This window comes from Mauremys mutica, chromosome 9, assembly GCF_020497125.1.
Source record: "Mauremys mutica isolate MM-2020 ecotype Southern chromosome 9, ASM2049712v1, whole genome shotgun sequence".
Taxonomy (NCBI): domain Eukaryota; kingdom Metazoa; phylum Chordata; order Testudines; family Geoemydidae; genus Mauremys; species Mauremys mutica.
Window position 1 is genome coordinate 4,882,440 of NC_059080.1, and position 25,434 is coordinate 4,907,873.

The window sequence follows — 25,434 nt, forward strand, 5'->3', positions numbered from 1 at the left end:
CTTCAGTCAAAGGAACCAACTGTAATGAAATAAGAAGGCAGTAGCATAGTACCATTTAGTGAAAATGTTTGAAAATGTCTCACAACGTCTAGAGTAATTGGGGAATCCTGACAAGCAGGTAAACTTAGTTATTGCATGCTTAGGTTGCTGTTTGTTTGTAACAATGACAACCTGCTTTTCCCTGGCTACCTGTCCCGCTATTCTCTTCCAAGGCCCACTGCCAGGATCTCTGCCCTACTGCCTCTGAGGACAATGTATGTATTTTTGAATACAGTAAAATGAGTGACCAGCAGCAGTAACACTTTTTAAAAGCAGCTGTTTTTTAGTATGATTCCAGTTCCTTTTAGCTCTTTGCTGTTGCTTCTCCTGCACAAAGCTGTTTCTTTCCCAGTCTGTTTTCACATGAAAAACGTGACACACACCACACCCAGAACATCCTTAATTCTTATTTAAATACATTTGTCCCAACTCACTAGATTATGGCAGTTCCAATAGTACTCTGGCACTTCTCCTCATTCACCTAATTTTAGAGCAAAGTAGTCAGTGATGGAGGCAGTGGCAAACTGCAGAATGGCTGGTTTGGGAGCAACATAAAGGGTAACATATTCAGCACCAGATTCAGATGTAGAAAAAGGTCAAGTCATTGCCGCCAAGGTTCATTAACTCAGATTGTCTGATAAATACGACGCACCTTGATTTCATATAGCATTCGGCACAGGCCGTATGTCCAAATGCTTTACAGAATTAAACTTCACACTGCATAGTACACAGTGGAGACTTTTTTTAACCTTCTCTTTTAGAGCAAAGCCATCATGTTATCTTCAAAAACAATCAATACCAAAAACTCTACCCCAACAGGGAGAAGTGTCAGAATCCATGGAGTTCACTAGGGACCTTGCTATTGGTTTTATGTGGAAGGCAACTCAATACTACAGTGATTAGCAGCAATATAAAATCCGTAGATAGATTTCATGTGAAAAATCAGAAAAACACCTTTCCCCAAAATCAGAACCAAGCAGCTTTGAAGGAGGGCTAAAGTGTTAAACACCAGGAGAAAACAGATGAGACTATTTTCTTGTATTATAAGCCCAGCCATTGCGTCCAAGAGAACCACAGAAAACACAAGGAGAGGAAGTCTGAGACCGCTTGGCATAATTACCAGACTTATTGAATCATAGGGGATTGCTACTTCAAAGTATTACTCAGTGACCTGAGATTGGCTACATCCTCTTTTTGTTCTAAATGAAACTGTTGTGGCCCTGTAGTGCCCCAAAAAAGTGCTTATCTGCTACCTTTACAATAAGGGGGGATCATAATGGATGTTGTTCCTGGGATGCTAAGAATGCGTTCAAAAAGCTATTTCCTACATCTTAGATAAATAGGAGCCTGAGCAAACAATAAACCAGTCTGGTTTCTGAAAGCAGATGTTTGTCCTCTTTTCCCACCACCTCTTTTACTCCCATCCTTGCAAGATTATTCCAAAGAGCAACACAGTAACGAAAAACAAATGGACCCTAACTCCCTCAATTGATTAAAGCAGTTGCTTACCCTACTGTAACTGTGGTTCCTCACGAGGTTGTAGTTAGTGTGGCTCTCACTGTAGGTGGGCATGTGCTTCATGTAAGTGAGATTGGATTTTTTTTTTTTTAAATAACCTTGGTTGTTGGAGCCACACATGCAGCCTGTGCCTCTTTGTGCACCATGTGAGGGCCAAGGGCATAGAGGGTGGAGCAGCCATGACCCTCCCTTAGTTCCCTTGCAATTAGAAATCCAAGGTAGGTGAAGACTCCAAAAAGCAGGGATGGAGAGTAGGTTATGAGACTCACACTGACTACATCATCTCAAAGAACCACCCTACAGTAACTGGGGTTAACTATTCTTTCTTCAGGACTGTGTCAGCGTGGATCCCATTGTAGGTGACTGGCAGATAGCATCTCCTCTGGGACTGTGGGAATGAGGAGTTTCATTTGCAACAGTCCAAATGTGACTGCAGTACTGCTCCACCCAAACTTGATATCTGGCTTTGTAGCTAAGTCCAAAGCATAGCATTTGACAAAGAACCATGTATTAAGTCCACTCATCATATTGCAGATCTCTGATATTGGTGGCTATTGAAGTAGGCGGAAGAAGTTGCTTGCACTGTGGTGGGGTGAGCCTTCATGTTTGGTGGGAAGGTACAAAGATGCACTGCGTGATCCGTTTTGAGATTGTGTGTGGTGACATCAGGGCATTCAAAAGGCCAAACTCTAGCCAAAGCGATGGAGTAGCAGTTTGAATGGTTTAGTTCTGTTAACGTAATAAAGCAAAGTCCTGGCTACATCTAGTGTACGTAATTTCCTTTCTCCTAGAGCAGGGTTTCTTAAACAGGGGTCGCCGCTTATGCGGGGAAAGCCCCTGGCGGGCCGGGCCGGTGTGTTTAGTTTGCCCCGTCCGCAGGTCCAGCCGATCATGGCTCCCACTGGGCACGGATCGCTGCTCTGAGCCAATGGGAGCTGCTGGAAACGGCGGCCAGTACATCGCTCGGCCCACGCCGCTTCCCGCAGCCCCCATTGGCCCAGAGCAGCGATATCTGGCCAGTGGGAGCCATGAGCGGCCGGACCTGCAGACGGGGCAGGTAAACACACTGGCCCGGCCCACCAGGGGCTTTCCCTGCACAAGTGGCGACCCGTTTGAGAAATGCTGTTCTAGAGCAGTAGAAGGCAACCTGCGACCCATCAGGATAATCCGCTGGTGGACCACCAGACCATTCATTTACATTTGAACAGCCACCCGCAGCTCCCAGTGGCCACGGTTTGCCATTCCCAGCCAATGGCACTCCCTCCTCATCCCCTATAGGAGCAGGCCTGGACTGCTAGGGAGGTGTGACCCCATTTGGGGACCACTGGTTTAGAGCCTCTGAAAAAGGGGTCCCTTTCTGCATGTTTACAGGAGATTGCTAGATTAATTGCAAAGTTACGGTGAGCCTGGGATTAGGGCCTGTAGCTCTTTCCTGCAGAGGTGGATAGTACAGGGCCTTGCAAGTTTTGCACTTGGCCTTGAACAGTCCTTTATCAGCAAAACCCGTCCAGGTGGCAGGAGTCAGTTTCCTTCCCTTGTGGTGTCTGAGCTGCTGCGTACAAGATAAAAGTGTCTCAGTGGGTGTTCAACAACCACAACATCACAACACACACTAGACTTTTAATTTACAAATAGAGTTGCCAACTGTCTAATCGCACAAACACCAACACCTTGCCCCAGCCCCTGCTCTGCCCCTTTCCTGAGGCCCCGCCCCCACTCCATCCCCCCTTGCTCTCCCTCCCTCACTTTCACCAGGTTGGGGCAGGGGTGCAGGCCCTGGGCTGGGGCTCAGGGGTTCAGAGTGTGGGAGTGGGCTCAGGCAGGGGGTTGGGATGCACAAGGGAGTGCGGGCTCCTGCTAGGCAGTCAGCATATCCAGCTCCTAGGGGGATCTGCACACTGCCCCTGCCTGCAGGCACCTCTCCCCCCCCATTGGCCAGCGTTCCCAGCCAATGGGAGTTGTGGAGTCAGCACTTGGGCTGGGGGCAGTGCACAGAGACCCCCTGGCTGCCCCTGTACCTAGGAGCCAGAGGGATGCAGCAGTCACTTCCAGGAGCCGCATGGAGCCAGGACAGAGCTTGCATTGGCCCTGCTGGGCTGCCCACCGGACTTTTAGTGGCCTATTAAAATCTCCCGGATGGCTTTCAATAGCTGCCAAGAGATTGAGGCCACTTCTGGGAGATAATCCTATTTACAGAGCAGTGGTAATCCTAACGGTCCTCTACAGCTGCGAGACTTGGGTGACTTACAGAAAATTCCTGACAAACCTGGAACCCCAGCACTTTCTCCAGACGATCCTCAACATAAAGTTGGAGGATTGCCGTACTGTTGTCAGAAGCCAGCACTTTCACTGGTGAGGTCCAGTTGAATATCCTGCACCAGCTAAGGTGGAGCAGGCACTCTGTGCGCATGCCTACCACAACCACTCACTCAAGGAGAAAGGAAATGGGAAGGCCTAAAGAAATGCTTCAAAGACACCGTCACATACATCAAGAGATGTGGCATCATTACTATGCATTGAGAGACAGTAGCCCAGGACAGGGCTAACTGGCGAAGACTTGTCAGAGAAGGAATGACCACTTTTGAGGAAAATTGCCTTGCCCTGGTCACAGAAAAATGCCAGAAAAGAAAGAACAGATGACTGTGATGCAGCAATGATGGAATAACCGTGCCTTCTAACATCACCTGCAACATCTGGTAACAAGTTTGCAGCTCAACAAGATTGGACTCCTCTGTAACCAAAGGACCCATAGAAAATAAAACCTGTGGAAGAGATCATTCTCCACCCAGAGGTATTGCCACCATCACCAATACTGACAAGATAAAAATTTAGGTTTTGAGAAGGCAATTTCAGATGGTGTGTTTCTGATGGCGTTTTTTGGTTTTTTTTGGTGTGTGTGTGTGTGGGGGGAAGATATCAAACTCCTACAAGTGAGCAGGACATCACATGCTATTTCTGAACTACACACCTGAGGTCATCACCACCATTTTGCTGCAGGCCTACCACTTGGTTTGGAGGGAGAGCCCCTTACATTTGGGGGTTTTAAAGTCTCCCTAGTTGAGATGTGCTATTAACATTGAGTTAAAATGATCTATTTGAACTCATTCTTTAGAGTAATAGACTCCAAGCTGAGAACCTCAAAAATTAAAGCCAAAGGCACCCTGTCTCCTTGAAAGATTAAACTGCTAAACAAATGTGATAGGGTATGCAGCCCACACTAGCCTAGAAGGTGTTAATGAGGCTGAATGGGGGGCAGTTAATCAGCCACAGCTGAGGGGAATTAAGTGGTCTAAGTAACCCCTGACTGATGATGGAGCCCAGCTGAGAAGGGACAGGCAGGGCTAGGATAAAGCCAGAAGCAGAGGGCTGTAATCCCTCTCCGGACATTAGAGAGGGAAGGAAGGAAGGAAATCTAGGAGAGGGTATAGGAAAAGGCTCAGGGGAATAGCAGCAAGGTTTAAGATAGTGCAGACCTTGGCCACTGATTAGAGCAGTGGTTCCCAAACTTGTTCCGACGCTTGTGCAGGGAAAGCCGGGCCGGTTTGTATACCTGCCGCGGGTCACCGCTCCAGGCCAATGGGAGCTGCTGGAAGTGGCACGGGCCGAGGGATGTACTGGCCGCCGCTTCCAGCTGGGATCAGCCAAACCTGCGGACGCAGCAGGTACACAAACTAGCCCAGCCTGCCTGGGACTTTCCCTGCACAAGCGGCAGAACAAGTTTGGGAACCACTGGATTAGAGGATCCCTGAGCTGGAATTTAGAGTAAAAGGCAGGCCTGGGTTTCCCTACCAGCCTGTGGGGAAGTGTTCACTGCCCAGCCAGTGCATGAGGTGGTTTACATGATAAAGGGAGAAAAAGCGCAGTGACCTGGCAGAGGGAGCATCCCAAATTGCAGAGAGAAAGCTGGAGGTGTGTGAATGGGTGACAGAAGGGGGCTTTAGACCTGGAAAAATGCTAATGGCCAAAAGTATGTACTCTGCTGTTACAGACAGAAAAAGGCTTTTTTTGGTGGTTGCTAGAAATTAAGTGGCGTAAAAGGTGACTATCCTCCCAGTTTAAAAGGGCTCTCTCAAGACACAGATGGAATATTTGTTTAAGACAGATGAGGAAAAATGCAACACTACTATTGACATTAGCTGTATGATGGTCCTGGAAACCAAGAAGCTTTTCTTACAATAACTGTACCAAATAGCTCTAAGGCAGTATTTTTTAGCTTTTCCTCTAAAGGCAAAGTAATCAAAGGCTGCAAAAGCTTAGATAAGAGAAGCAAGTTAGCTGTACTATCCACTCAGATAGTAACTTCATAAAAGGAGTATGAAACTTTAATACAAAATTACTTTTTTATGGAGTTACCAGGAAGGGTGTAGGTGGATGATATTCCTTTATGGAAAAGAGGATCCCTCATCTTTACCTTTGCATGATAAATGGATTGGTGGTTGGCTCTACAAGAATGTTAATTTGCATCTGCAAACTAGTGAACATGAAGCAGATGATTCCATCCTATCTATAGGCACCACAGAAAAACTTGTCCTAATCCTGCAGTGAGATTTGCTCAAGTAAACCTACACAGAGCCCTATAGCTTTAATTAAGGCTCTGAGAGCAAAGGAATCTGCCCACACAGCTCTCACTGTGGGATTGAAATCTTTGACTTTCTGAAAAATATGTAAATGTGAAATGTTGGTTAGTGCTTAGACATTTCAATTTACTCAATGACCAACTCTTCTCCCTTCAGTGTTTCTACACTACTCAGCAGGAGGATTGATTCATTTGTCTTCTGCATGATAAAACTAGATTCGCCAGTGAAGGCTGTAGCACCAGCTATTGACATTTTCACATCCAGCTTACATACAAATACTGTAGGAAAGCTTGTTTAAACATACAGAATGCAGAAAGGAAAAGACATTTAAGCACAGGCTTTTGTTGTTGATCCCACATTTAAAATTCAGCATTAGCATGAGAAAAAGCGAGGTACAGACATCACCAAATCAGAAAAGGGATAACAGAATAAAGATGATCCACTTCTTAGAGTAGGGCTTAGTCATCAGACCTATACGGACGTCTGCAGGTATTCTGACTAGTGGACTTTCTTTCAATAACTATAGCTAACCCCTGCCAATTCTAAGAAGTATGGATGATAATACAGAAAATAAAGTACTCAACATACGTAGTACACTATATTTGTTTGTTTTCCTTACACCCTTTGGCTATCTATAGCTGGGGCTGGGTTAACAGTTTGGGGTCTCTTTTCCTTAACAGCTTTAGAGTACAAATTATTCAAAATTGGTTCATAACTGGATGTGTATATGCTAGTCGCTCATATGCAATTTATTCTAACGTGTATTTCAAAGAAAGATTGACATGTCTAGTTTTAAAAGGAAGTGGTTTTACATACAGCTAGTTGTGTGAAACAAATTTGAGTGAGACGAGGCCTATCAGGACCACAAGATGACATGCATTATCAAACAAGTGGACAGTATCTTAACGCAGTTTTAGTGAGCAGTAGAGACCTCCAAAGAGTGGAGAAGAGTCAGACCATTTAAAAAAAAAAAAGGTAACAAAATTGAATAGTTGTGCATTTGTTTTATGAAGATTACATTCTACAAAGGCCAGTCCCCACTACTAACAAAAACAGAAATCTTGAATACACACTTGTACAGAGAGATTAGTCAGTCCTCCCCCCCCCCCCCCCAAAAAAAAAAGCAATAGCTGTGATTTCAGCTATAAGAAAGCATGCAGAAGCTTTGTTTTGCTACCCCTTGTGCAGATTTCTAAGTCAGTCACAGGACCGATAAAACGCATGGTATAATGAAACTGGGGCAATGATAAGTTGTACTTTCACAGACTATTGATCAATACTTTGCAAGGCTGTTTTGACATTTTGCAAAGTATTAGCATGGATAAAAATTATTAAGTTAAAGCCAAAATGCAAGAAATAGCACTGTGCATATACAAATAATAACATTGAATACTGTAGAGCTCATTTAAAAATGGCACCACTGGAGAATATTTTACAATATGCACATTTATTTGAGGCAGGGAAACTAATGCTCCACAGGTGAAGTGATAATACAGATAAGTGCCTCTATTGGCCATTTATGGTACTTAGTACAATTTAAAACAAACACTTGAAAAGTAAAATGCTATGTAGGACAGGTCTATTGGAAACTAAACCTCTTTAGAGTGGAAAAAATATGGTGCTCCCACCCCTTTCTTAGCCAGACAGTATTGCCAGAGACCGTGCTCATCTTTAAAGCACACTTACTTTACATTCAGTGCTATTTTCTTTCAAAAATCCAAAGCTGTACTTTTAGATAACAAAAGCATTTGTGTTACCTTACAAACATTCAAAACTGGAAGCTTATGATTCTGGCAGACAATGTTGCATATTAAATAGAAACCAACCAGCAATTACTGAACATAAAAAACCTTATTCAATCATAAAAAAATACTATAATTCATCACCACAGACTTTTTTTACATAGTTTATAAATAATAAATAACAGTAGATTACAAATGGATTTATTTTAGCCCAGTTAGGTGGTCTTAAAAAGTATACTATTGTATTACCTCAGACTGACCAAGGTACTGTATCGAGACTACTACTCAAATGTAACTCCTTAAATGGTATGCAGACTAATATCCAATCCAACCTTAAAGCCTTTCCCTAGAAATTAAAGTTAATTTAGTGGCCTGCCCTCTGTAAGGCAGACAAAGGCATAAAGCTATACAGCAGCTGTGACAGGAACACATACACTGCTATCTTACAGAATATTTGGGACTCTCCATAGCACCTCCCAATGGAAGAAACACCTTGAAAAACAGCAAGCACTAAGAGAAAGCAACGCTGAAGACAGCATCTGGTAAGCACTCTACAAACTAAGTCTGTTGCCCACCCACCAGTTTTACATTCCTTAATTTTAACAATGTCCCCTAAGGCACAAAAATACCTATGGCCTCAATGCCACAGGAGACATTGATGACACCATGCACATTCTTCTTTCCTCAGTAGTTTAAGTAACTTAGTTACTTGCACCATGCATTTTAGATCAAGGCAGGGATTATTTCTCCTTGGCCAAATATTTATGAATATTTACCATCTTCCATAGAATCTCCTGGATGAAGGGTGTGGGAAGAGAACTATGCAGTTATGTTAACCATGTTTCACACAGGGTATTTGTATTTCCCCTATTGATAAATATGCTTGTCACCCTAGAAGTGTCTGTGTTTTGTTTTAAACACAACCAACTTCCAGAACCATAGTGTTCAACTGCAATGAAGCAATTACCAGTAGCACTAGAGACAGCCAAGCATTTCTTCCCCTTCTGTGGGAGAAATGGCTGGGGATAGCTGCAACTACAGAGTGAGAGGAATAATTTTACTTTGAGTTAGTGGGAGAAATTAGATATTTACCCCAACCAGAAATTGTTTATGAAATAATCTAGAGAAATCTAATTTACTACTAAAAAGAATCTGTCAAAGATAAATGAGTATTTCCAAACATCTCTGCAACCACCACGTGTTTCTCCAGACAAAGTGACCATGACAGTAACAGCATACAGTATTTTCCTAGAAATAATAACACTAATATTGTAAAAAGATGCCTATTCCGGAATCAAAAGGTTTTTTCTTTAAAACAAAGAAGAGTTAGTATAAACTAAACAGACATCTTGTTTGTAAAATAATCAAAACCAGACATTAATAAGGTCTAAAGTGTCCATTAAGGCTAAATCAAAACCATTGGGAAGAGTTGTCAAGAAATAAGATTACATTAATTTTCCATTAGTATTTTAATCCTCATGTTAAAGATTATCAAGGATCGGAGTTCTTCATTTCTCTGTAGAAATGTACAGCAAGGAAACAGCACAGCCAAACACTGAGTCAGAACAGATTAAGTCACTTAGGTGAGAGATCATCCATCAAAATGAATGAAGAGCATGAGTTTGAGCATGTTACTGGAGATTCTGTGGTAATGCTGCCTTTAGCCAGTGAATCAGAGGAAGAACCAATACTGCTGCTACTCCTATCGAGAATATCTGAAGACAAACTGGAGACAAAGAAAAATGGTTACTTAAGAACATGTGAACTATGGATTGGCATACCAAGCTAATGCACTTTAAATAAATAAAAAAAAAATATGTAGGAGAGACATACTACCACTCAGCCTTTACTGCAAGACTGGCAGCCCTGAAGACTCTTTATTTTCCTCTAGCATGTTATGGATACATTCATGCTCCTTAAGGGAAAGAGGAGCAGAATTTTTTTTTTTTTAAACATGCATTATAAATTGACACCAAAACTTCAACCAGCTGTAGAAAGGAAAAGTCAGTTAATAGAAGTAGCACCTTTAACAATTACAAGGGAAATAATTTTTTTTTCTAATGAAGATTCCAGTAATACAGCTATTTTGATGCCACTGATTAGCCAGTTGGCTCTCAAATACATCATTCAAAGCGGGATCTTGCAAAATAGTTTTTTTTCCCTTAAGAAAATTCTCCCACACTTGGATTTTAAAGGCTATCATGATTGGAGATTACTTGCAAACCGGCACTTTGTAACTGTTGAAAAATGCCACAATTCTCACTAATTCTAGGCGGCTTTCCAATTCTACAAAACTCGGGAAGAAGTTTGTTATTTTAGAACCACTTAAATTATTTGATGTCTCCTTGGAAAGAGACAAGACTCAAGCCGACAAGTCACCTTCCTGTTTCTATGAAACAGACATTAGACTGAGATACATCAATATAATCTTAACAGTGGAATATCATAATAAGAATTTGGCTTCATGTCCTCTGGGAATGCCCAGGAGATATGTGGTACTATACTTCCACAAATATTCTGCTCACTATACCATTCTGGAACAGCAGGGCACCTAGCAGGTGATACAGACAGCAAATTATAGTCAATATTGAGTGATTTCTGCTTTGAGGGAAAGTAAGGACACCACAGAACAATATAATTTACTATAAAGCATCTGGCATGTGAGCAGCAAGGATTCCCTGCCTATTCCAGGTATCAAAAATGGTTCTTGTGAGATGTTACCACAAAGAGTGAAGCACTTATGGGCAGCTTGTCAAATCAGCCAAACAGCAAGCAAGAAAACACTAATTCCAGACAGTTGGAGAACAGTTTCTACTAGTCTGTAAATGCAAATTTAGCACAAGTTAAAATTCCTCTGAAAAACCAAGGTGCTGAGGATTTCTAAATGACCTCTGCTTTGGCGTTTGTGTTTATAATACAATATTTTACCATGAACTGAAATCTGTCAGATGTGTAACATCAGGAGAAAGCATGTTGGTAGTTCCTTGGAAAAGTCTCTTTGGCTGGCTTTCAGTTTCCATTTCACCTGAGAAAAGTAATTAACAGTCAAACTTGTTTGGTTCTGTGAAATATCTTCAGCAGAGTAACTTCAAAGTTCTTTCTATCCAAGACTATTTTGGGTGTCCCATATAGTACGTAATTACATGCATAACATCTTGCACTGTGATCTTGTCAGATCTCCAATTCAACCAGGTCAGAGCTTGGTAAGAGCCCTAACACTCCTAAAGCCACAGGAATTGATTTGATTATTCAGTCCAACCTTTGAGTCTGTACTGAACTAATGCTTCAACATTGTTTAAGGGACACAATGCTGCACTGAAAGTGCAGCAAAACAAAGGCTCTGGTCACTCTAAGATCTCACAGCACTTTTCATAAGAGTTGGAATCTAGAACCAGTGTCTTGCCAAATTCAAACTCTGATTTCATCCTGCCTATATCAACTCCTTTTACAGTTTCATTTGCATACTGTATTCTTCATTCCCTGCCCTGAAGTAATGTGTAGTGTTGCGCTGTGCTGTTAAATAGGTGCTGGTTTCCAACATAGAAGTGAGCACTCTGCAGTGTTTGTTGAAATGTTGAATAGAAATTTGCCCCTTGTGCAGTGTCTCATACTCAATATTTTAGAAAGTTATTTGTCAGAGATGTTAAGCTTAAATTTTTATATATTTAGAATTACAGAGCTTGTATATGCTTTAAAACATATGTTGTCAAATGTAAGTGATTTAAAAGGACTCGTTCTTACAGCCAGCTGTATAACTTGTTTAAAACTGGGCTGCTATATGGACCAGTTTCCTGCCTTAGTAAATGGAAATATATGAACTTGGAGCTTCTGGCCATCCGCATATCGTTCTCTTAAATTAAATATTTAAGAGCAGGCAATCGCTCCTATTTTGTTCACTTTAAAAAAAAAAAATCTATTGTCACAATATCAGTAACTTTGAGAACTTTAAACAGCATGTGTCCATTTTGGACCCAAGAATGCCCTCCTAGATATTAAGACTAATACTGACAAGCATGAAAGCACACACAAAGCCCAACACAAAAAATATTTGGCACAACAGCTGATCATTCTCCTTCCTCACTGCGAGACAGATTACATCCTCACCCCCCCATGTAAACCCGTTGACTTTTTTGGGATTGCAAGTGTAAAAGGCAGAATTGGGGCCCGTATCTTTAGTATATTATACCAGTGGTGGGCAACCTGCAGCCCATCAGGGTAATCTGCTGGCAGGTCGTCAGATCATTCATTTACATTTGCACGGCTGCCTGCAGCTCCCAGTGGCCGCGGTTTGCCATTCCCAGAAGATGAGAGCTGCAGGAAGCGGCGTGGGTGCAAATGTCAATGAACAGTCTGATGGCCCGCCAGTGACTTACTCTAACAGGCCACAGGTTACCCACCAATGCCTTATACCATGGGATGATCCCCAGTGCATTTATCAGTTTCTCATACAAAGTTCAGTTATCTGATACTTTAGTATTTTTCAGTTTCTTTTTTATTGCCAGGTTCATGAGATTTTTCAGATGTAGTTTAATTCACTGTCGACCAGCAAAAGTCTATTTGAAATTTGAGGACTACTTTTTCAGCTTCCAGTTAACTTATAGCAGTTCTAGTGCCAGCTTGGGGAACTAATTGAAAGGCTTTACATTAAAAACATACTATAAATGAACTTTGTGTACATAATGTAGGAGAAATACACTACCACTCAGCCTTTACTCCAAGACTGGCAGCCCTGAAAACTCATTTTCTGTAGCATGCAAGGAATATGTTCATTCTCCTTTGATGAAATAATGATGGCTTCCATCATGCAGATTGAAGCTAAAGAACACAGATGTAAAATACTCGGGATCCTCACATAAACTGAGAAGAAAAAGGTCAGACAACTCTTTCAAGAAATGTGAAATTCTACAGGAAGGCTGCATAGTAACGTATCATTTTTACCACTAGAAGATATTTTAACAGCTAGCATTTCACTGTTTTACAACATAACACTTTGATATGCCGAGTCTTTCCTATTAGGGATTGTTTCAGTTTATGGCTCTGACTATACATGTTACCATGTAATAAATGCAGACTAAGAACCACTAAGCAATTTAAGAGTTTAAAGAAACAAGAATTATGTATTTCAGGAGGCTATAAAGGAATTAGATGTATTTAGAGTGACATTTATGATTAAGGACTATTCATAAATAAGGCTAAGATTCTGTCATGGATATTTTTAGTAAAAGTCAGGGACAGGTCATGGGCAAAAACCTCACAGAAGCTGTGACCTGTCCCTGACTTTTACTAAAAATATCCATGACAAAATGGGGATCTGCGTCTGCAGGTCCCCACACTGCCTAAAGTGGGGCAGTTGGGCAGTGGCTAGGGTCCCCCACAGCAGCTGCTAGAGGCCACGGGGGTACCCAACAGCTCCCTGCCCTTGCAGGGGACCCTGCACTTCCCAACCACCACATGCTGAAGACACAGAGGTCGCTGGAAGTCATGGTTTCTGTGACTTCCATGACCAAATCAGTCTTATTCATAATTAAAACTGGTTTGTGTTTCCAGTAGAAGAGCAAACTCACATTTCCAAAAAGCACCAAAGTGGAGTGGGGAATGGGAAACCAGGCTCCTGTTTGGACTTTACTTGTACTGTGCTTTTGCTTTAAGTGGTCCACTCTAATGTACTTTGGCTTCTTACACTGTGAGTTTCACTATGGGTACTAAAAGCTGCTTCACATTCCCCCCTCAAAACTAGATAAGTGGCATCTGCAGCAAAGGTAGGGGTTTTTTTTTTGTTTTTTTTTTTTAATAAAATTTGAAATAAATTGGACCTGATTTGACAGATTAGAAGGAGGTCAATTTTGCCACTTTGCTTCTTTAAAAAAAGAAAAAACAAATCAACGTCACAATTTCATAAATACATACTTGGGGAGAATAAAAGGAGATGTCTCTGGTATGGTTGAGTAAGGAAAGATCAACAGAAATGGATGGGAGTAGGTGGAGGGTGGAGAAGTACTTGCCACATAAGCATAGATAAATTAGTTTTCTTAATCCCTGAGTTTAATGCAGTGTCCATTAATAACAGTATGGAAATTTTTTCTAAGTTTTACTTCAAACACCATCATATTTCTGGTTAAGAAATACAGATTTTCAAAGGGAAAAAAACACTGTGTACTCTGCTACTTCCATCCCTCTAATTCTCAAAAATATTCATCTTTTGAACTTTTGTAATATAGAACAAACATTGGATATAAAATTTCGAAGATATTCAGTAAACATAAAAAGGAATACTTCTATAATTAGAATAAACTTTTGAAATGTACCACTATACAATGCATTTCCTTCAGAACATCATTTATGGAAGCCAGATAGATTTCTAGTATAACAAAGATGGTTAAATACAGAGGGAGCCACAGAATACAGGGTGGACACCAATTTTAATAAATATTTAAATCATCAAGCCGGAAATCTTGATTTAAATAATTGATTATTATGTTTTGCATTTGTACTTCTGTTATTTTCTTAAGGACAGGCTGATTCTCATTAGTTGGTATCCACTGAACCATGGGGATATGCAACTAAATATAGCTTTTTATATTAAATTTGGTGTTTCTTTTTGCTAACCAGGATACTCTATATTTAAGCAATTATATAGCTCAAATTTATTTATTCAGGTTACATTTTATGCTAAAATGCATAATTCATAAATTTTTATTTACTAGATTAACTCTTTACTTGTGGTTTGTTTAGCAGTTTAATCTTTACTTGTGGTTTGTGTCAAGATCTATTTGGCTAGAAATTCAAATTCTATTAAATGCATAAAACCAGCATATTTTAAAAATAAGACTACCTTAAAATGTTGGCTATGTAAGAGAAAAATTAAAAAACATGTTTTGTATTTAATACTAACGGATTTATTAAAACAAAAGTAAGTATTATCTGTAGTTAGTGAACTGAATTGATTGGTTGGTTTTGGTCACCATGTCCTTCAAGATTTTAGAACTAGTAGACCTCATGCTCTCACATACTTTTTGTTCATAGAGTGGAAGAGAGAAACAAGCTTTCCTGCTTTTTCAACTCCCAACTAGTTTCTTAACTTTGAATGAAGTAGTAACTGAACTGGATGAATAAGCGGAAAAGAAAAATATTCTCTTTATACCCTCAGAAGAGCCAGTCCAAACCTAGCTTAAATACTTAGACACTGGCTCGAGGTGCTTAACCTGACTTCTACCAGTTCGTGGTATAACAGTCTTCAAAACGTGGCAGCAAACACGCACTGCTTAATAACTTTCGTGTTTAGATTAAATGTTAGAGCATAAAGTAGCCTAGTAAAACATAGGATTGTCAATTTCAAGTTTAATTTTAAATAGGTTTATTTTAAAGACATAAGCCTGTATTTAAATTTTGATTTTTTTTAAATGTTTTGATCCACCCTGCCAGAGAATCTAAAAAAGCCTCCCAGAAAGTGAAGCATATATATCTTAGAATTAGTCTTAATTTACAGCTTCCTGCAGCTAAAAATGATTGCCCATCCAGCATAGATTTTGATTTACATCTGATTTTTAGCAAGTCAATCTTTCCAGTCTCCAGCCCATTTTTACTAATAGTCAAAGGTGAAAAACATTCCAAGTTTTAAATAGTAGATACAAGTGACTAGTCAGATTTATAAATTAATTTATAGTATTTTAGGCAAGCCCTTTTGTTTTATTTTACAGCTGGAAGTCTGCATTGGTAAATACCAATACATCATGGAAGAGCGTGCACTATATTTTGAGGAAAGGCTACGGCTTAGCTTAGGACTTTGTCTTTAAATCCTAATGCTATCTAGTGACCACAATTCACAACCACATCTCTAAAATATCAGAAGTATTTAAACATACCTTTCCTTTTAATAGGACCAAGAACACTGGGCCTGATACAGTTGATTGGACTCTGACTCCTCCTGCTAAAAGAGCCAAGACTAGGATCAATAAATTCTAAAAAAATTTAAGCTTGAACAAAATGTTTTATATACTAAACCAATATACAATCACATTTTAAAAACTGAATTCCTGTTTTAAAACAGTTCAAACACTTAGGCAATTGGGAGCCTGATACTGTAGTTAAACAGAAAAGTTAGCTTTTGAAATGTGTTGTGTCTCCTTAGAGAAGGATAATTTACCATATGATCTTTGGTAGGTCATTTAATTTCTCTTTACTTATGGAAAGTCAGCCTCATTTTATCCATTTGTAAGTCAGATATAATACTGCTTGTATACATCTGGGGGGTTTAAAAAGTCTGTCTGGTAAGCGCTCTGAGATTCTCTATGAAGGACCCAGTCTAATCTAAATTTGAAGAGAATTCAAAGGACGCTAGCATTCAACTTCCTCTTGCAAAGTTTAACGTTCAAAGATTTTTTGGGTGTGTGGGGCAATGGTGGAGTCTCTAATTTCAACATCAGGGCAGTTTAAAAAAAAAAGCAGCTCTAAAGATGACCTGTTGACAAAATATTGAAAGGAAACTACAGCCACCTTTTAAAGCAGGACAAAACTAGAACCATCCAGAAGTCACTTTATTAATGGATTCCAGTTGAAATTACAAATGAAAATTGCTTCAAACCAATTTCCAGGCCTGAATGTTAACACTGAACTGTCAAACTGCCAGACTACTATTGAAACTAGGCATTTGTTACTTTGAGACAATTTGACTTACTTTGAGAATCGCCTTGTCGGACTAGGAATAGGACTTGGAGGTAATCCATTACTACTCACAAACATTTGTAAGGATGGTGAAAAACATTGCTGGGAAAAGAATTACACAGTAAAATACTTCTGCAACTTCCTTTTAAATAATCAATACTTTTTCCCCACCCCAACCAAAACCCCCAGTGAAAGTAACAAGGCCAACAATACAATAACCTACTGGAAGCTTGAATAGGAAATTAAAACCAAATCTAAGAGGTCTGTAAAATTGAATTTACAAAATATTCTAAAAGCATCACTTCATTCAAATTAACAGTCAAAATGCTTCAAAATAAAAACTCTGAAATCAAAATTTAAGATAGAGAAAGAACCATGTTATCCAAATAGGATTTGGTCCCTGTTCTGCCCTTACTTCGAAACATCAGTACAGAGGACTATATTAATCTTTATACCACTCCTCTCAAAAAACAACCCAGGCTTATTTAAAATACTCCATATATTTTTCTCCTGTTGAAAAAAATTGTAATATGAATTTGGCAACAGTGTCTGACTCTTCGCATCCATTCTGTGCTCCTGCAGCTGAACTCAGCCAACGGAGCTGCATGCATACTGATGTCTGTCAAACTCAGTCAAGTCTGCTTTGAGACAGTTGTAAACACTACTATCCAGACAAACAGCCAGCATCTTACCATCATACACCAGCACTGCTTAGAGCCAGTTTCCCTGACAGTGGTAAAAATACTGTGGCTGTATACAGTAACCATGGAAGAATGTGATAACTTCAGTAAAGACAAGGCCAAGAAGTAAACATGGTTGCTGATTTCCACCTCAATCTCTATCGGATTCTCACTGGGAGGGAAAAAAGGTGGTGCTAGGGGGAGGGTCTTTGTCTCCACTCCACCCTTCCCGAGTCTGCAATCAAGAGATCCAGGAGCAACGCAGAGTAAAAGGAAAGATCTGTAAACTGGGGTCTTGGACTCCTCCCTCTCTCTCCTCCACACATACAGCTTATATCCAAATCTTGCTGCTTCCTCCACAGTATTTCTAAGATCCATCTTTTTCTTTCTGTTTAGACATCTTAAGATCTCATCCAGGCCTTCAACTTGATTACCACAGCCACTTCCCTAGCATCTTTCCTCCCCAAAAGCACAAAAAATGCAGCTGCTGAAGTCACTCAGTATAGTGAAGGAACCAGGAAGTCAGCAGGTCAGATTTTGCAGGCTTAGGTAGTAAATTTTAGATATTGAGAAAAGTCAACAGTAGTTAGATTTAACAATGGTAATAGACTTTTTTCTTTAAAAACAGTAAATTAGTTTGGGGAGTTTAAAAAAATCCTTTGCAGTTCATCTTAATCTGAAATGTGTGTTTTCTTTCTTGTTCTTTGTTTATCCTACCTTCCCTATTCCTCGTGTGGGTGAAGGTGCTGGGGAAACTGGGATGAAGTCTATTCTCTTTGGAGAGGAAGATTTCTCAGACTTGTCCAAGTCATTGTCACTCTGTAAATACAAAATTTCATCCTTAAACTGACATAGTACATTGCATTACAACCTGAGCCACAACATTTCAATGGCCAAATCAGTGGAGCAACTAGAACACCAAACGTATGTTTTCTAAAATTATTTCCCAAGTTATTTCCACTTTTTCCTTAAATCCAATGGTTAAGTGTAGAAGTAGAATTAAAAATTTAAACATCTGTAAAGAGATTACCAGACTCAAGCTTTCCTCCCATGACTGGCTTATCTGCATTGCTGTTTGCACTTCCCTAAAACACAAAAAATCCCATCAGTGGCTACAAAGATGACAAGTCTGGCTACTTTCTTATTTTGTTTCAGTCACACTCACCTTTCATGTGCTGTTTCTCTGTTCATTAAATCCACTCCTTCCTCCTGCAGGAGATGAGCACTATAAGCTTTCACAATATTTAGTTCATCATGGTACTCAAAGCTGAATGAACTCTTTCCTAGTTCAGTCATCTGCCTTTAGAATTTAAACCAGCAGGAGTAACACTCAAGAAGGAAAGGCCTGTCATCCATCCCAACTCACCACTTCTCCCTGTTCATCCCAGAGCCCCATATCTAGATCATAACAATAGCTTTAAGTGCTCAAGCACTTCAATATGAAGAAACAACAAGCCCTGTGAGGACATCACGCCAGACTGTACGTGACACTGGAGGTTAGGGGATGAAACAGAGCTAAACTGATCTAATGGAGAAGAAATGCCAGCAGTGTCATTTCCATATCAAATACTGCATGAAGAGAAGGAAAGTTAAATGTTTTGATAAAATATCACATCTGAAGTAGAATAATGCAATTTACCCTTCTGATTTGATGAAGTCTGCTGCTAGGAATTCGAATTGGAGATGATGACAGCAACTAGAAAAGAGTAAACATCCACTTCTCAATCATAAATCAGTAGTCTGCATACAGACTATTCTCAGTCACCTATGTTCTCTTTAATTTAGAGTTAAGATAGCCAAGTGTTAATAAGTGCTCAGAACTCAGACCACATAGTAGTAAAATGATAGTTGACCTTAGTATAGCTAGTGCTGTCTTCTTACCAAGTTCATTCGGTTAATCAATGGATGGCACAGTTCTCAGCACTGTAGGATGCCACTGGCTACTGCCCTCAAATGTAGTAGCAATAATATAAACCATTAAGAAAAGGTGGGGTACTGTAATAAGAATGTGAGCATAAGTTAGAACAGTGGTTCTCAATCAGGGGTACACCTATACCTAGGGGTACACAGATGTCTTTCAGGGGGTACATCAACTCATCTAGGTATTTGCCTAGTTTTACAACAGGCTACATAAAAAGTACTAGCCAAGTCAGTACAAACTAAAAAGTTTCATACAGACAATGACTTGTTTATATGGCACTATGGACTATACACTGAAATATAAGCACAATATTTATATTCTAATTGATTTATTCTATAATATGGCAAAAATGAGAAGGTAAGCAATTTCAGTAATAGCGTGCTGTGACATTTATATTTTTGTCTGATTTTGTAAGCAAGTAGTTTAAGTGAGTATGCAAGACAAACTTGGGGGTACGCAAGACAAATCAGACTTCTGAAAAGGGTACAGTAGTCTGAAAAGGTTGAGAGCTACTGAGTTAGAACATTACAAAGTTAACTATGTACTTGTGAACAAAATCTTTCCACTGTTCTTAAACCTTAAACCCAGTAATTTATCTCAGATAATCTAGAGATGAAGTCAAATCAAATGGTATCACAAATTTTTAGAAGTGCCAGTGGGAAAAGTTGTAGGGAATTTAAATATTGGAAATAGCACTTTGCAGTAAACTTAGTCCCTTTGGGGCAAAGACTGTCTTATAGCTAGGTCTGTATAGCACATAGAGCTAATCGAGGGCTTTGGGCACTACCATAAACTAAACGTTTACTATGACTACTAACAATATTAGGCATAGTGCAGACAGTGAAGTGACAGCTCCATAACAAAAAGCTTAGAACCGGAATTCTGTCACTCTTTTGCTAGGCTGAATGTAAGACAGAGGCAATAGGTATTTTATAGATGTTTAGGACCTTTCGAGTCCCATAACCTCTCTAAAGAACCAAGACCTAATCTTTACTTCCAGGGTTTTGGAGTGGAGCAGCTCCGGAGCAGTGGAGCTGCAGGCTTTTGCCTGGAGCGGAGCCGGAGCACAGCTCCAGAGCCCTGTTTAAAAACACGAAGAAGAAAATGATTTTAGCTGAAAAAAAGTAATGCTATTTCTTGTGATTTGTCCAAGTTAACAACTGATTGGGAAACACGTAAGAGTGACCTACAAACATCTTTGAAAAGTGAAATAATTACAGGATTGTATGCTGAAAGCCCTAAACAGTAATCAGTAGAGTAACGTTCAGCATATGAATTACTTTAAAATTACCTTCTCTTAATCTGATCCTGTGAAGCCAGCTGTCCACCGCTAGCACTAGTCACCCTACCAGAGATGGTCAAGTAAATGGAAGGTTTTTGGGGTTTGTTTTTTTAGACACAGTTCAACTGTGCAAGGTTATTTTAAAGTGAGATTGCAATTACTCTTTCCCACAGGCAAATTCAATGCACTAAGCTTTGAAACCAGAAGAGATGCTGGGTTCCACTCTGTTATGGTATCCCAACTACAGGGCAATTTTAACCAAAACAAAAAGACAGGGTATCAATCAGTAATACACTTTGTGAGGTATCCTGCTTACATCTAGAAAATTTCTTGATTGTTCAGAGGAAATATGCATTAAAAGAAATCCATTTTCCAGCCAGGAGGTCTGTAAGAATATTTCAGTACAGCTTTAAGTTTAAACTTTTTATTTCTCCTCACTCAATTACACATTGTTGAGGTGTGAACTTACTTACCATACTGTGACGGTTCATAACCGTTGTACTGTTCCTGCGGGTTCGCAACACATAAGGCTGAAAAACCTGCGAATTATCACTGAAAGAGATTACAGTAGTTACTTTAACTTAAGGCACACATCAGTGATACAATCTTTTTGTATTACATTTTTCAAGGATACTGACATTTTCCCATTCTATTTGGAGTATTACTTAAAAAACTAAAGAAGGTAAGGGCATGGGGGATACTAGCATATCATCTTTGAAGAGCTAGACTCAAGTTTCTCTCTAGCTGAGTGAAATTACTGGTCTCATTCTACTTTTCAGTATCTGAAACGCTAGTATTTTTTGATAAACTGCTCAGGGGCCTTTTATAGACAGCCATCTTCCGTAAGTCTAAAAAAATTTTTTTTTTAGAAAAAAACAGCTACAGCTATGATCTTCAGAAAAGGTTTGGTTACACACTTCTAATTAGGGTGTGCTATTCATCAGACCAATCCCTGGGACTGAAATTAGCAAGCAGATGCTAGGCTAGTGCCCACACTCTTGCTTCCCCCAACTAGGGTTTATACCATTAACACAATTCTAGCATTGCAAAGAACCACAAATGGTTTGAAGAAGTGACAGTTAAACTGAGCCTAACCTACATGGAGAACCTGGGGAATTATATGGAATTAGTTGTCCATAAGAAGCAACAAAAAGTGAAGCAACTACTGACAGTATGGAAGGGGAGTGCCTGTCTTGCTTGCTCATACAAAGGCTTAGTGCACCCCACAAAAACACTGTATAATTAACCCATTTCAGGGCTAGCCCAATGCATTATGGAACTCCTGGCTTGCACAGTGCACTGCATCATGGTTGGGAGGAGCCACTTGTGGGCATTCTTGAGCTGGAGTCTCTACTGAAGTTTGAATAGGGATCAGTTGAATAAGCATCAAGATGGGGAGAGAAGGGCTGATAGATACATTAGATCCATCCCCTCACCTGAGGGGAGGGAAGCAACCATCAAAACCATGTTCCTCTCAAACATGGAGAAGACAAGGCACTGGATGGTGGTAGGAGGATGCCACGGCAGGGCCCCCATCTCACCTGAGCCCAGGAATGGGCACACACCAGGCCAAAGTCTCTCAACCCCACCTTACAGACCACAGATGCAAGGGAGGGGGCAGCTACCACACCCCCCCCCCCGGCTTGAAGTGGTTTCCATCATATACAGGATTTGGTTCAATGGCTCTCAGCACCCCACTGTATAAATTGTTCCAGTGCCCTTGCTATGGACTGCGGGGGTGGGGGGCAAGCCACTCGGACCAGGTCTCACCTCAGCCCGGGGACGGGATGGGATGGGGGGGGGGCAGGCCCAGGTTTCTCTCAGCTCAGCCAGGGATGAGATGAGAGGGGATGGGGGCAGGCCCGGGTCTCTCCCCTCAGCCCGGGGATGGGAGGGGAGGGGGGGGGCAGGCCCGGGTCTCTCCCCTCAGCCCGGGGATGGGAGGGGAGGGGGGGGGCAGGCCCGGGTCTCTCCCCTCAGCCCGGGGATGGGAGGGGGGGGGGCAGGCCCGGGTCTCTCCCCTCAGCCCGGGGATGGGAGGGGAGGGGGAGGGGGGGGCAGGCCCGGGTCTCTCCCCTCAGCCCGGGGATGGGAGGGGAGGGGGAGGGGGGGGCAGGCCCGGGTCTCTCCCCTCAGCCCGGGGATGGGAGGGGAGGGGGAGGGGGGGGCAGGCCCGGGTCTCTCCCCTCAGCCCGGGGATGGGAGGGGAGGGGGAGGGGGGGGCAGGCCCGGGTCTCTCCCCTCAGCCCGGGGATGGGAGGGGAGGGGGAGAGGGGGGCAGGCCCGGGTCTCTCCCCTCAGCCCGGGGATGGGAGGGGAGGGGAGGGGAGGGGCAGGCCCGGGTCTCTCCCCTCAGCCCGGGGATGGGAGGGGAGGGGAGGGGAGGGGCAGGCCCGGGTCTCTCCCCTCAGCCCGGGGATGGGATGGGAGGAGGGGGGGGGCAGGCCCGGGTCTCTCCCCTCAGCCCGGGGATGGGATGGGAGGGAGGGGGCAGGCCCGGGTCTCTCCCCTCAGCCCGGGGACGGGAGGGGACGGGCGGGGGGGGGCAGGCCCGGGTCTCTCACGTCAGCCCGGGGATGGGATGGGAGGGGGGGGGCAGGCCCGGGTCTCTCCCCTCAGCCCGGGGATGGGATGGGATGGGAGGGGAGGGGAGGGGGGGGCAGGCCCGGGTCTCTCACCTCAGCCCGTGGATGGGAGGGGAGGGGGGGGGGCAGGCCCGGGTCTCTCACCTCAGCCCGTGGATGAGGGGGGCACTGTTCGATCTCCTCAGGCTCCCCCCGTCGCTCGGGGCCGGCGCGCTCCCCGCCGGCAGCTCCAGGTCCAGCTCCATTTTCTCTTGAGCCATCGCGGCGGCGGCTCCGGCTGCTCCCGCTCCGCCGCGAGGCCCATTCACTGGGGGCGGCCGCAGCGGCTCCTCATGCCGCCCCCTGCCCCGATCCGGCCCGGCCGCCCCTACAGGCCCCGCACAGGCCGCTGCAGGCAGAGTCCGGGGGCGCTGCGAGCCCGGCGAGCGGGGCGGCACCAGCAGCGCCCCATGCTGGGGAGACGAGAGGGGGCGGCTCCTTCCCCCAGCCGCGGCTCCCTCGGCTCCTCTCGGCTCCCTGCGCGCGGGGCCGCCCTTGCCGCCTCCTCGGGGAAACAAGCGACCCGGCCTAGAGAACCACCACACGGAACGCGCCGCCACTGGAACACTACGCATGCGCCACACGCAGCCGACTTAGGGGGCCAAAAGCTGGTGTGTTGTAACTGCGCATGCGCCTTTTAGCCGCATCATACCAATACGCATGCGTAGAAGAACCTCGTCCGGCCAGCTTTGATTTCAAGGAGAAGCCCCGGCGCCTGGGAAGGGCGGGTGCGCTGATTGGCTGAACAGGGAGGGCGTGTATTTGAAATGGCCCAATAGGCAGTAAGAACTGTGACGTTGTGGAATGGTTGGAGCCTGAGTTTTTGAATGTTGGATGTATGGAGTATGGGTTCGAGTCCCACTATTACCACTAGTGCCTTGTGGATTTTTCTTGGAACGTGTTAATTAGGGGTTCTGCTTGTGCAATAGTTTACTATATTATCCATGATGGCAACACCTCATAGCAGCTTTCCTGTGGTTCGCTCTACTAGACTAGCAACAAAGAATCCTGTGGCACCTTATAGACTAACAGACGTTTTGCAGCATGAACTTTCGTGGGTGAATACCCACTTCTTCAGATGCAAGTGGTGGAAATTTCCAGGGGCAGGTTTATATATGCAAGCAAGAAGCAAGCTAGAGATAACGAGGTTAGATCAATCAGGGAGGATGGGGCCCTGTTCTAGCAGTTGAGGTGTGAAAACCAAGGGAGGAGAAACTGGTTCTGTAATTGGCAAGCCATTCACAGTCTTTGTTTAATCCTGAGCTGATGGTGTCAAATTTGCAGATGAACTGGAGCTCAGCAGTTTCTCTTTGAAGTCTGGTCCTGAAGTTTTTTTGTCTGTAAAAGCAACAAAGAATCCTGTGGCACCTTGTAGACTAACAGACGTTTTGCAGCATGAGCTTTCGTGGGTGAATACCCACTTCTTCAGATGCAAGTGGTGGAAATTTCCAGGGGCAGGTTTATATATGCAAGCAAGAAGCAAGCTAGAGATAACGAGGTTAGATCAATCAGGGAGGATGGGGCCCTGTTCTAGCAGTTGAGGTGTGAAAACCAAGGGAGGAGAAACTGGTTCTGTAATTGGCAAGCCATTCACAGTCTTTGTTTAATCCTGAGCTGATGGTGTCAGCTTTTGTTGCTTTTACAGATCCAGACTAACACGGCTACCCCTCTGATACTCTACTAGACTAGTATATGACCATAGCCACATCACATAATCTGGTGTATCTCCAATCTGGTAGGTGTTTAAATTATTGCCAAAAACGACAGAAATCATCGGGGATTTGGGGCACCATTGGTGCACAATTTAGCCCTTATCTTCAGGAATTTGCTACAAAAATTTGCCAAAATGTGTACAGTATGATTCCTCCAAGATTTCTCATGTAGTTTTTGGCTGTATGTGATCTTATCCTTTGTTGGCCAAGCAAAGCAAGGTCAAACACTCAACCATTTCTATCTTTGCCTGCCTGCCCTGTAACATGTTAAGTGAGGAATGTCACAGTATGGTTTACCAGCACCTTTATGAAGATGTTGTCTTTTTCTCCAGAATCTCAGTTTTCGTTTCTTTTTCTGAATCTGCAGGAAGCCTGGAACAATCGTTCCGATAGAGTTGCCAACTGACTAATCACACAAACTCAAACACCTTTGCCCTACCCTCTTCCCTTCTCCCAGGCCTCGGCCCGCTCACTCCATCCCCCCTCCCTCTGTTGCGCGCTCTCCCACACCTTCACTTAGGCTTGCCAACCCTCCAGGATTGGCCTGGAGCCTCCAGGAATTAAAGATTAATCTTTAATGGAAGATTATGTCATGTGATGGTATCTCCAGGGATACATCCAACCAAAATTGGCAACCCTATTCACTCACTTTCACCAGGCTGGGGCAGGAGGTTGGGG

At 42.7% G+C, this 25,434-nt stretch overlaps 1 protein-coding gene and 2 non-coding genes across 6 annotated transcripts; all 3 read right to left on the reverse strand.

The window, feature by feature from the left end:
* Positions 1-7,228: 7,228 nt before the first annotated feature.
* PABIR2 (PABIR family member 2) lies at positions 7,229-23,687 on the reverse strand. Of its 4 annotated transcripts, none has more exons than XR_006582244.1 (11): positions 23,150-23,687; positions 20,894-20,972; positions 18,857-18,913; positions 18,383-18,426; positions 18,248-18,302; positions 17,935-18,036; positions 16,551-16,639; positions 15,739-15,800; positions 12,576-12,733; positions 10,805-10,901; positions 9,558-9,602 (listed from the first exon to the last, which is right to left on the reverse strand). XR_006582244.1 is itself a non-coding variant. In XM_045030620.1 (10 exons), the coding sequence occupies exons 1-10, from the start codon at positions 23,617-23,619 to the stop codon at positions 9,452-9,454; spliced, it is 1,206 nt and encodes a 401-aa protein (XP_044886555.1). In that variant the 5' UTR covers positions 23,620-23,671; the 3' UTR covers positions 7,229-9,451. The 4 variants fall into 4 exon arrangements, 2 of the variants coding, with proteins under 2 accessions (XP_044886555.1, XP_044886553.1); XR_006582243.1 differs by having other exon boundaries at positions 15,739-15,803; positions 23,150-23,683; XM_045030620.1 differs by lacking the exon at positions 12,576-12,733 and having other exon boundaries at positions 7,229-9,602; positions 23,150-23,671.
* Positions 9,691-9,836, reverse strand: LOC123378143. Its single transcript, XR_006582485.1, has one exon. It is a non-coding gene; the product is annotated as a small nucleolar RNA U109 (small nucleolar RNA).
* Positions 12,554-12,684, reverse strand: LOC123378144. The gene has a single exon (XR_006582486.1). It is a non-coding gene; the product is annotated as a small nucleolar RNA U109 (small nucleolar RNA).
* Positions 23,688-25,434: the final 1,747 nt, after the last annotated feature.